At 54.3% G+C, this 12,109-nt stretch overlaps 3 protein-coding genes across 3 annotated transcripts; all 3 read left to right on the top strand.

Moving 5' to 3' along the window:
• Positions 1 to 2,592: 2,592 nt before the first annotated feature.
• A1O9_12968 (uncharacterized protein) lies at positions 2,593 to 3,255 on the top strand (the record flags this gene model as incomplete). Its single annotated transcript, XM_013398127.1, has 1 exon — positions 2,593 to 3,255. The coding sequence occupies one exon, from the start codon at positions 2,593 to 2,595 to the stop codon at positions 3,253 to 3,255; it is 663 nt and encodes a 220-aa protein (XP_013253581.1).
• A 710-nt stretch (positions 3,256 to 3,965) lies between these two features.
• Positions 3,966 to 4,559, top strand: A1O9_12967 (uncharacterized protein; the record flags this gene model as incomplete). The annotated part of the gene is made up of 1 exon (XM_013398126.1): positions 3,966 to 4,559. One exon carries the CDS (start codon positions 3,966 to 3,968, stop codon positions 4,557 to 4,559), a length of 594 nt encoding a protein of 197 aa, XP_013253580.1.
• A 4,576-nt stretch (positions 4,560 to 9,135) lies between these two features.
• Positions 9,136 to 10,071, top strand: A1O9_12966 (uncharacterized protein; the record flags this gene model as incomplete). The annotated part of the gene is made up of 1 exon (XM_013398125.1): positions 9,136 to 10,071. The coding sequence occupies one exon, from the start codon at positions 9,136 to 9,138 to the stop codon at positions 10,069 to 10,071; it is 936 nt and encodes a 311-aa protein (XP_013253579.1).
• Between the last annotated feature and the right edge of the window lie 2,038 nt (positions 10,072 to 12,109).

Raw genomic sequence — 12,109 nt, 5'->3', positions numbered from 1 at the left:
TGGTCCAGGTATATGAAGGCGGCTTCTGGTCGATTTGCAGAATACGCATGCCGTGGTGGCCGTCAGGCAGTTGTCCTCACAAAACCCCCTCCAGGTATTGACTTGTGAACCGGCAGTGCCCCGCGAAGAAAGCGGATAAGGATCCAAGGGGATGCAAGGTAGAGGGTCTATGTAGGTAGACACGTGCCGACCTCTACAATGTATTATCTAGCTTAGCTTGAGAATACAAATCAATACTTGCCACGATCGGCACACGATCACAACAGAATCCATACTCGGGCTAACTCGCGGCGATGGCCCAAGCTCTGAGCTCATTGCGTCAGCTCAGGTTTCGGAGGATCGCATTACTGACCAGTAACAAGGCAGCGGTGCTGTCGCTAAGACGACCACGCCAACAGTCGGGACAAGAACACGTCGGTCGCATTTACGATTCCGTCAGACGTCTACGGAGAGAGGGCAATACAGTGACAGTCATATGGACCCCGGCACAGGACGACAACAAGTGGAAGAAGATTGCCAAAGAGACAGCGCAGAAGGCCACTGGGTCGAAGGCCCGACCACCAACACAACGACCCGGGATGAGATCTACATTGCTCAACGCTGCGCGGGCCAAATGAGGGCCCACTAGAAGCCTGCCAGAGAAGGTCGGAGTACATTCGAAGAGAGTGGACACAGCATTACCAGGCAAACATACGAGACAGTTATATGATGGACTCCCGTGGATAGAAGCGAACATACTCGCTCAACTCAGGACCGGTATGGCCAGACTGAACACCTATCTTCACCGGATCAACGCCGCTCCGACAGATCTATGCGCATACGGACAAGCGAGGGAGACCGTCGAGCATTTCCTCTTCCGATGTACCAAGTGGACGGCATTCCGCACGGAGATGCTCCAATGTACGGAAACACACAGGAGCAACATATCTTTCTACCTAGGTGGAAAGACGCCGACTGATGATAAGAGCTGGACTCCAAACCTGACAGCAGTCCGGGCAGCGATACGATTTGCAATAGCCACAGGACGACTTGACAACACCACCTGACGAATTCGCAACCACCCTCTCACCAACATTTCCGATCCCCTAAACACCAACTCGTGCCGGGCAAAGCAGGCGCGCTTCAGCTGCCGAAGATAGGACGTTGAACACTTGGAGAATCGCCTTCAAGGTAAGCTGCTAACAATACTAACACACGAGAAGCCGTAAAGACGTAGCAAGCGAGTAGGACGGAGTAGCGAAGAGGAGATTTATTCGAGACTAGGTCATATCCTTGAGAAATGTATTCATAGACTAGCATTAGTTGCCCTTTCGGCTCTGCCGCCGGGCGTAATAAATTGTGTGTGTGTGTGTACTCAACAGCAGATTATGGCTCCCAACATGGTCCGCGCTCTCTTCCTGTGCCGTATCCACTTCCGCACCATGCCATTAGCCAAAGAATTCTTTTGCGCGGAAAAACTTGCTCTACGCCACCCTGTTGACAGTGCCTCTAGAAGACCTGACCAAGTTCAACCTGGACAGTAAATATCATGACTTAAAGCCTACTTTCTTCATTGTAGATTCAGTTATTCCCAATTCGTCCGTCATAAACTCTATCTTTACAAGCAGACGATGGGCTATTTCTAGGTAGTCTCTGAGAGATCATGGCATTTGCGTTACGCCTCCAATTTTGAGTTGCCGAATGGTATCTAGCCATCCAGGCTCTTTTTCTCCTAGTATAGAATCGCGGCATATTCGAGAGGTGTAATAGTCACATTGAGGATTGCGTTCGTTGGGGTCGGCGCCGCCTGCGACTAGGCGCTGAATTTCTGTACTATTTGAAGGTTTCAATGCGGCGTGCAGGCTCATATTGGAAGCTCTCCTCATTGACCTGCTTCGAATTGACACGGCAGAGACTGTTGCAACGTCGATTCTGTTTGACTTGGGATCGATGCTGGAGTAGAGGGAATGTGATGGTGATCCTCGTAGTTCAAGAAAATATAACGGTCGAGGGATGTTGGTTGATTGAGGGGCTACTGCCGCATAACAATTATGTAAAAGAGACTTTGCCACAGCTAAATTACAGTTAATTACAGGACTAGCTCCAGGACCCTTTTGGGGCATAATAATGCTATGACGAGAATTATGGCCTTCCTTGATTCGTGACTGATTCACAACGTACAGTACTATAGGCAGATTTCGAGAACTGCTGTTCTGCACCAATCGATGGGACTAATTTCGAGCCGACGTGCCACCGTTGCCTATTCGCGATGGACACCGTCGGCTCCATGGTCGTCTCTCTGTCATGTCATTCGCTCTCGGTGAGGACTGGTTGGAAGAATCATCCATCCAACGCGGAAGCACAGGTGGACCGAGGCGATTCGCTACTTTATGTGCTGTTCTGCCGCCTTCCTTGATGGGTGAGCCGCTGCGACTTTCGTCCTCACTCCTTTGACGTCGGCCTGCCTCCTTTCTTTTACCCCAGTGAGGACATCACGCTCCTCCTGCAAGAACAATCGGAAGGGATCACATTCACTCGGAGATCTCCATTCAAAATCCAGATCCCCTTTCCCCTGAGCGGGATCGCCACGCTCGCCGCAGCAAGTAACGCCACATGTACATCCTCAAGACGCTCTGCGCGGCCGCCATCCCCACCACGATGGCCTCTGTCACTTGGTCGGTCGCCGAAAATGCCACCGTGCTGCAAGCGCGAGGCCCCCAGTGGCGTGGCGGTCCCGGCAACACGTACATCAGTTTCACGGCCTACAGCGGCGACCAGAGGATCCCCTCCACCGCTGGCCAGGCCCCGTCCGGCACCACTCGGGGGGAAACGTCTCTATCGGTGGCCTCTCTCTACTCCATGTCTTCCGCCGGGTCGCCCTCGACCATCGGAACAGGCGGCGATTGGTTTGGTATTGCCAACAAGTGGCGTGTCGCCGGTGGCAAGCCCGCCTTCGTCCAGGATGCGACCCTGGTCGGGAATGCCCAGAAGACTGCTGACGACTCGGTTGGTGGCCTGCATCACGAGCTGAACCCTGGCACATTCGCGCAGGTCTTGGCCCCCGGGGATCGGAACAACTTCGAGAGCGTCTACGTGGGGGGCTGGCTCTGCGAACTTCCAGCATCGCCTGGTCTGAATGACATCTGCTCGACCGCCGCCCAGGGCTGGAACCACGAAGGACAGACAGGCCATGCCGAGATTCTCACTGGTGACTATCAGAAGATCGGGTGCGCCCTGGGCGACAGTACCGGCGTCTGGGCCTGTGACCTCTCCTGAGCAGTGAGCATGGAGGAGCGGTCGCCCCGAGGAGAACGGTCAGCAGCCTGCGGATGTTCTGGATGGCTATGTCGATCATTCCCTTCGCCCTTTGAAGGTATTCGACAGCGTCGCCGACTCTCTTTGTAATCTTAGATGAAGTGGCAACTTTCTTCTGACCTTCATCGACCAGTATCCTCATGTGCGCCTGTCGCTTGATCGGGTCATTCATTCAGTTCGACTACCACGTCAGCGGCGGAAGTGGAGGTATCAGTATCTCCTTCAGCGAGAACTCTTGTGGGAATCTTTACGTAAAGTGAAAGTCAACGTCGAGGCTGCGGCGGGGTTGTCGTGACTGGGAAGCTGAAGGCCTGCCAGCTAGGGTTCACGGCAATGCGTGCTGGTACTATCGTGGTAGTGAGATATGGTGGCACGAGGCTGGACACTTTTGTGGTGTGATGAACTATGGCACGGATAATGTACAGTGTTGACAAGCCCTCCTTGCCCCAAGTTTCGATTGAAGATACATAGGAACCGTTTAGGTATGATATAAATACGGACATGCGCCGAGAAAGATCCAGGCCTGTCAGGTAACGGAGAGGTCTAAAATACATGGTCAAAAGTAGTTTGTAATTTTACCCTCGGCGTCATTGGTCAACAGCCGGATCAAGCCTTCGAAAAATATAATTTAGGTAGAAACTGGTTGCGCAAGTCTCTGTACTGTATCAGACATGACTGTATATAAGAAACCGGTCTTGCAAGCCTCTATAATTGTCTCAAACATCACTATAACTTATAGCTTTGCGACCACTCCCAAGGCGACGTTTCGACGGAAAACAAGCTTTTGGACACAGCAGCCGCACCTAATTGCAACGTTGATTCGAAGTCCACAAAGTGCAACCATCACGACAAAACAACCCCGAGCACCGCGAAGCAAACGTCCACCCGCACCGGTCGCCAAGGTCCGCGAAAGCCAGGCAGTCCGATGCACGCGCCGGACAACCAGGGCTAAGAACCCCGAGCCGTTACAATTTCAAGATGTTGAGGATAGCGATGACGACCATGATGAAGAAAACGAAGACGGCTCCATGGTAGTATACGTCACAAAAGGCAGCGATGCAAAACGCCTCCTACGGGAGGGCTACTTTTTCACGTCGCAGGGGAGTCAGGCTACACGCGAGTATTTGAACGACGAACAGGCGCGGAGCAATGTTACAACTGTCAAGAGATCGGCCACAAGGCATTCCAGTGCAAGAACGCCCAGAAATGCGCAAGATGTACTGGCGAAGGCCATCGTCATAGCGAATGCACCGACGCCGTCTTGAAGTGTGTACCATGCAGGGAACCACACGAATCGTTCAGCAAATACTGTCGGAAGCTCTACCCTTCCCAACATGAGTAGCACGTTCCGGATGATCCAGCTAAATGTGAGAAAATAGGGCGAGGTTCACGAAAGCCTGGTGAACGACAAAGAAATACAAGATGCGACAACCCCCAGGATAATTACATGGGGTTTTGTCCTCGATCATGGCTGACTACACGCATCCCGGATTGCTCATAGAAATCCCAGCAGAGTTTGCTCTCAACGCGCACGTTTCTCAAAGAACCCGGCAAGTCACGGTAGGTGAGACGCTTATCCTCAACGCGGTCGACAAGGGAGCGAATCGCGGGCATATTGTGTGAACACAATATCTACCGGATTATGTGCAATGGAACCTGAAACCCCTTGCTAGGTGACAAAGACCTCCCCGCAGTTGAATATCCACCCAAGAGCGTTTAGCATTTGCTCGCAACCACCACTTGTCTTCAGACATTCCACGTATGCTTGCATGCAATCGGGGTTCTGGCCCGCGATACTTTCCGCGATCTCTTGTGGGGACTGGGACATGTTAAGGGCTAGGGGAAAGAGTGTTCCCTAGAAGTTCATAATGCCGGGGCACAGGAAGGATCACCTAGGAGTCTAGATGAGTAGAAGGAAGGGCAGATTTGCCTGGGGGTGGAAACGCCTTTAGATCGGGTCGAGGAATTCATCAAACACTTGGTGACTGGCTCCACTGGCACCGGTCGACTCGGCACACCCAAACAGACGCAATCCTTCTCGGTAGAGCACGTCCCTCAAAGCGAAGGTGGTGGGGGGTGGATGTCATCTTCCTCATCCATTGAACGCGAGAGCAGTGATTGGACTGAAGAGTCATCCGAGGAGGAGCCGTCCGAGGAAGAGTCATCTGACGGAATATATTCATCCGCATCATTTGGCCCAATGTCACTATCTTCGACCACAAAGCTCGCCAGCTCTGCAACTTCGTCCGGGTCGGTTTCGTCACTGTCGTCGCTGTCGTCCTCATCGTCCGTCGCCTCCTCTTCGTCCGTCGTGTCTTTGTCTCGCGTCTCACATTCGTCGTCTTGCTTGTCTTTCTCGCAGTAGTCCCTATCATTATCGTCATCCTCTTCCTCCGCCTCCTCCTCCTCATCACTGTCCTCGCTAAAGCGGTGGTGGTGTGAACGACAGTTGGCGCTCTGCCCAATCGCGGGTGGTGAAGGTCTTACTCCTTCGACGAGAACCTCGTTGGCGGGCGCGCTCATGGCCGCAAAGGCTTGCGTCAGACACTCCTCCGCACATCTCGGCCATTCGGCCACTGCTAGGCTGTATTCGCATCTTTCGGCCGGACAGCCCTGCCGAAGGAGGGGCGAGGTTCGATGAGCAGACCTCAACACGCGACCGATTGGCGCGGCCATGGTAAGTCGGTCGTGGACAGAAATAGCCCCCTGGTTTGTATCGAACGGAGTGGTTGTTGCGAGTCTTGTCGGCCCTATCTTGATGTTGACTATATACCTCTCCACGGGTTAGTCAGTACCATAAACCGGCAGACAGCGCGCTCGGAAAGGGAAGGGGGCTAGAAGTTATTCATCGAACGACGCCCGAATTCGTCCCTCCGACTCTGAAACCTCGTGTCGCAGGTCCAAACGTCGACCGCAGCTCTACCTTTCATGGCGGTGGGTGAAGCGAGGGAACTCAATCAGCACCCACGGGGGAGTATCGAACAAGCAGCTCAGCGGTCTGAATTTCCATTCCCACCTTTCGGCCCGTCACCAATACCGGTCCCAAACGGCGGCGAGAAGACCGCAATTTGGGGACGCCTGGAGCCCAGATGACAATATCTTTTCGTTATACAGTCTAGACGGATATAAAACCGGCTTCTTCTGTAGCTACGCGAACAAGGCAAATTGGTGCGTCTGTGTGGGTAAAATAGCTAGGAGCCAACGGATTCGAACACAGTAATAATCCGTGGTCGGGAGCATGGGAGAGAAAAACGCGCGAAAATTCTGCGTTCTGCATGAGCCAGCACTGATCCGCTGAACCAGTCAGAATTTTGTGCCCCTGATTCGATGGGACCCCGACTTGGCGCTGATAGCAGATAACCGAGGTGTTCTCGGGCGAAATCTATATTACCGTATCTACCTGGTGTCAGTCTCGAATGCACTGTCATGGAGCCAGCCCCGTGGTAGCGTGGTCTAAAACTGGGCCGAAAGATCGCGCGTGCGGCCTCTGGCTCCGTTTGCAGGCTTCCCGCGAAGGGTTTCAAATGCCGCATCTTGGTTCTTCATGTGACTCGACAATACCGTCAGCTTCCTATCTGTGGCGGAGAGCGCTTGTTCTACGCTGGCGATTCGTTGCTCCAGTGCCCGTAATCTCTCCAGAATGCCTTCAGACTTCGCCACAATCGCCTTCACGACCGGCCTCATTTGTTCTTGCTCTGCGGGTTTTCTCCGGAGCTCCTCCATCTCCGCCCGCTCATCCTCGAGCGCTCGTTCGTTCCCAACGATTCTCTCCTCCAATTTCGCCAGTTGCGCACCGAACGTGAATGCGGCCATTTGTCTACAGAGGCAGGTTAGCTAGTCAACCCTCCATGACCGTAGACATAGCGTCGTCCCGAGGTCAGGTCATGGCGAGAACAGCCCAGGTGTCCATCGCCACGGCATCACCCCCGGGTGGATGGGACCTCTTACATGTCCGGGATGTGGTCGGAGTTGCTGGCGGGGAAGGTATCACTTTCAAATGACGTATTGTTCAACCCCGTCATGGGCGCCTGGGTTTCGTTCCCTTCTTCACCCAGGAAAGGAAAAGCGTCCATTTTGAAAGGGTTCAAATTGCCGGTCGCGTGGTCGACGAAATTCGTAGTGTGCTGCTTTGGGTAATTGCGAGAGCTAGGGGTGTGGGTGGTGGTGTTGCCGCGGTCCATCTTCGCGTGGCCGGATCATTGATCTAGTCGATTTCACCTCGATGGCCTTTCCGGGACCACTCGGACATAAGTATTGTTCGCTTGCGTCGGCGGAGCCAGAGTCTCAAAAAACACTATGGCAAAATCGGTGGTGGGAGGTGACGCGATATTTCGCGGTGGATACAACCGCCGTCCCCCAAGGCCCCAATATTTTGCGTTCGCTTTGCCCATCGGCGCCATGTTGTCACGGTACAATACATATCACGAATGGATGGACACCGCGCACTGGCTCGATCACGATGACTAACGCACTGGATACTCGCCATTGACGGAAGGCGTGAAATTTGGGTCTCCAAGGGGAACCGCCCCATTCATCAGCCCGAAGCGGGTTGACACTCCTCGTGAGGGCTTCAGAAGAGCTGGTGATGGTGTCCGAAATACAGTGATTTTCGAAACTTGCCTACTGTAATCAACGGCGCAAAGAAACGTCTCGTCCCGGGGACCCTTCCGTTTAGGAGACCGTGTTCAAACGCATGGATTATCAAACGGGCCGGGAATCGTTGTCGAACGGCGATGTGGCAAGAAAAAAGGGGGATAGCCACACGAGCGCGACGTGTTCGCGGCTGTCCTGGTCGTGACGCTTGACGACAAGTTCGGTATGACCCGGGTGGCAAAAGGGCCGCGGCCGCTCCTTAAATGGTGGTCGGCTTGGGTGCATGAAATGGGCCTTCACGGACAAGGAGGACGCAGGAGCAACTGCGTCCTGCCGATCCACTGGTGGGGGGCCATATTGGCCCGGGATGGTTTGATCGACACATATATTCACCGGTAGGGTCACCCGACCGTCCTATTAGAAGTAGCCATTGGGTTTCGGCGCCGAAAGACTAAGGATCTCGAGCAAAGGTACTCAAAAGGTCGCGGGCGGGGCAGGAACAAAGCCTGGAGCTAGCGCTGTGGCTGACCGCGGTTGGGTACATCGTTCAGGCCTTGTAAAAAGGCGGCCATTGGGCGGATTTGTGGGACAAGCTCTGGGACGCGGCTCTTGAATACTCCTCACGACCGTGTCAGCCAGTGACATAGGATGTCCCCATTTGGGAACGGCATTTGCTGCCATTCTGAACCCCGGACGGTGATTGCACAGAATCTGGGCCTCGACTTCCCGGCCCCTGAGACCGTGGTGTCCAAAAACTCGGGGTTGGCGCACATATGTGCCTCGACCGCTCCCGGCTCCGTCGTGATCGTGATCACTCAATTGAGGTGTTTCGTGAATTTCCGCGCGCCCCAACTCCGAGGAAAAAGTCAACGGTCCAGCGAGGACTCAATGGTGATGATGATGATGATGGTCCTCCTCCAGGCCTTCTTGCTCGCGGCGCAGCCCACGAACGCCTGGAGTCACCCACAACGGCCTGGGCCCCTCTATGGCAGAGGAAGGCTTGAGCGGCGGGGGCCCGCGTCCCAAGTGGTGGGATTGAGCCGTCGCGTTGGGCTGCGAAGCAACGACACCGACGTTTGCCCAATTCGCATCCCGAGGCATGAAAACTGCAGCTTCATCCCACCCCTTGCCACGGGTGGCACTAGTAATGACAGTGAAGCTTTCGTGTTGACGCGTCGAGCTGCCGGCGGTCGCCCACCGCCGCTGTGTCATCCTCACGAGACCAGGATGAGCCTCCCTGAGGTCACGATGCCGACGACGATGGAGCTCCGACCCAGAAACCCAATCGCACGGGCGTTCGGAGGGCGCATCCCCACGGCGGCTGGGAGAACCACACTCGCGGTAATTTTCAACGCGTCGACGGCATCATCCTTTTCGCACAGCCCGCCAAACTCGGCGGGCGCCGTTCCAGCTTACACCCCGGGCGGCACAGCCGCACAATCGCCGGGTGCCAACACGACCAGCCTCTCCGTCGGTGGTAAAAGGGGACTGGCCTATAACACCGCATCGTTGACCGACGTCTTCGCGGGCAAGGGCATGTCGTGGGCTTACAACTGGGCCGCAGACCCCACTGGCACCATCGTCACGGGGGCCGAGTACGTGCCCATGCTGTGGGGTCCGGACCAAAGCACGACGTGGGCCGCCCTCGCCGCCGCCGCGTTCAGCGCTGGCTCGAGACATGCCCTCTCCTTCAACGAACCGGATCACGGAGCACAATCCAACCTCGAGCCGTCTCTGGCTGCTGCCAAACACATCGAACACATGAACCCCCTCCCGAGCGAAATGTCCATTGGCTCTCCGGCCATCACCAACGGCGGCAGCGAGAGCCCGCCGATGGGGATCGTCTGGCTACGTGAATTTCTCCAGCACTGCCAAGGGGCGTGTCGCCTTGATTTTGTGGCCTTTCACTGGTACGACTCGGCGAGCAATTTCCCCTACTTTCAACAGCACGTGTGGGACGTCATCAATGTGACCCAGGCGGCCAATGTGGAGAGGGTGTGGTTGACCGAATTTGGCGCCTCCGGCTCCGACAGCGAAGTCGCCTCCTTCGTGCGGAGGGCGATTGACTTTTTAGATTCGACCGGCGCCGTAGAGCGGTATGCATACTTCATGTGCGCGGACGGACTGTTGGTGAGCTCCAACTCCATCTCTTCACCGATCGGTGAGACGTACGCGGAGGTGTGAGCCCGCGACGACTTTCCGGCGGTTGGGTAGGCGAGCAAGGTGTCGAAGCGGAGCGGACGTTTGACGGTGGCGGGGAAGACCGCTGCATTCCACGGGTCCCAGCTCGCCATCTTCGCAACAGCCACTGCCCAACACGGGGCACGATGATGGAATCCTTCCGCGTGTCGCGGGTAACTGTTGAGATCGTCCCGCAATTACTTGGCTGCGGATCTCTGAATGGTAGCGCGTGAAGGTTTACCGTTAGGGTGTAGGGGTGCAGTAACCACGGAAAGCGTGTCTCCTGGGGACGAATTCCAAGATGGGCCATGTTGACCATTCTTGTGGGTCAGGTCCAGACCAAATTCGTGAACAATGTCGGAATATTCTTGGAACAGTATATCAAGGCTTGAGTATACTGTAGAGGTAAAGTACTTAATGCCTCTTAGACGCATTTTACAGCCTCTCGCCCTACGCTAGACTTGTCACGTAGAAAGGTACAGGATCATCACCATAGGTCGTCCTAACTTTCTTACCACAGGAACCAATTGCGACCCCGGCATGCACAATGTAAACGCGTCAGTTCCCCTCACATGATGAGCTTAAATTTGGAGGCACAGTCTCTGTATACTGATTCGAAACCAAGAGTTGATGCTGTTGCTCACGTCGAAATTACTGCAACATCGGCTCGGGTCGGATAGGCTTGTGGCGATAGAATTCTCGTCTAGCCTCTGCGTCGATGTAGTTGGGCCAAAATTCTCGTGGAAGATAGTATTTCCCACTCTCTACAGTACCTTCCGGGTCCCATTTCTCAGACCCTTCCAATCTTTCGTGCGCCCACAGCCTTAGTCAGGTTGGGAGGTGCTTTTTGCTGAATTTAGGTCCCATTACGTAATCGACACAGAATATCCTCATGCGCGGGATATTTCGTGAGATAGTGTAACTACGGTGGATCACTCATTTCCTAACGTTAACAGCTGGAAGGGAAGATCACGTGCCGCTGCAAAACCTCTGAGCCGCGTTGGTGATTTTTTCTGGAAGCGCCGCTGGCTCGAGAGCGTGGGCCTTCTGATTCATCGTCCGGCCTAAATATGTAAATACAGTATTTCCGGCGGTGGTTGGAGTGTTCAATAGCTCGTCACTGGCAGCTATTCTGAGGAAACCATGGAGATCACTTGATCGGGGTTAAGGGGGTAACGTGACCTGGTGTACAACGAAAATCTGACTGGTCGAAAAAGGCGCCAGTAAATTGCATTGATTTGCATCCACTCAACGCGATACTGTACATAATTTACAGTATCTTCTATGGTAGAAGTTTGTTTAGATTGGGTTCCCCAAGCGCAGGCAACTTCCTCTTCCCCCATAAATAGCCGACTTGCCGTGATTGGCCTATAGCATCCGGGATGAAAGAAATCGTCGGGGGGGAGGGCTCGCACAAGATAAGTAGGGTGCCATCAAGAGAATCTCGTTGGCTGGGGGCCAGCTACAGCCCACAGCCGTGATAGTTCGAAACGTCTTCACCCGGCGTCATTCGCTACCCTCCAATAGGAGATCACGTGGGATTAATTGCGTTCGTCAATGCACCCGACTTCCTTCCTAGCTTACTAAATTACTTGTGCTCTTGGGGTGGACGTCTTCTGGCATTGCAGTCCCAGTTTCACACGCGAAAACACTGCACCACGCTCATCCCTCCCATAAAGCCCAGCATAAAGATTTCTCGAGCATACCCTTCTCGTATAGTTGGGAGCAATAAATTGCGTTTCGGTGGAGCCAAGATACTATACTCGACTATCTCGATCCAGGATCCCCTCGATGGCATGGCCAAAGAGGCTCCCGTTACTAGCGTTTATTACATTATTCGCCTTGTATCTCGGTCTCAGATATGCTGGCATCCGCATCACCACCACATTTCCACAAGTGACCAAAGCCGGGAATTCCAAAGGTTCACCACGGTCTCCAGCTCCGACTCCAGGAGGTTATCATCCAGCGACGGCACGAGTGGAACGAATTTCACTTTGCGCCGTAAATCGCAAAGAGGACTTATTGGACCAATCTGAAAACC

Source organism: Exophiala aquamarina, assembly GCF_000709125.1.
Source record: "Exophiala aquamarina CBS 119918 chromosome Unknown aczIA-supercont1.36, whole genome shotgun sequence".
Classification (NCBI taxonomy): Eukaryota; Fungi; Ascomycota; class Eurotiomycetes; order Chaetothyriales; family Herpotrichiellaceae; genus Exophiala; species Exophiala aquamarina.
This window is presented reverse-complemented; position numbering and strand designations above follow the sequence as displayed.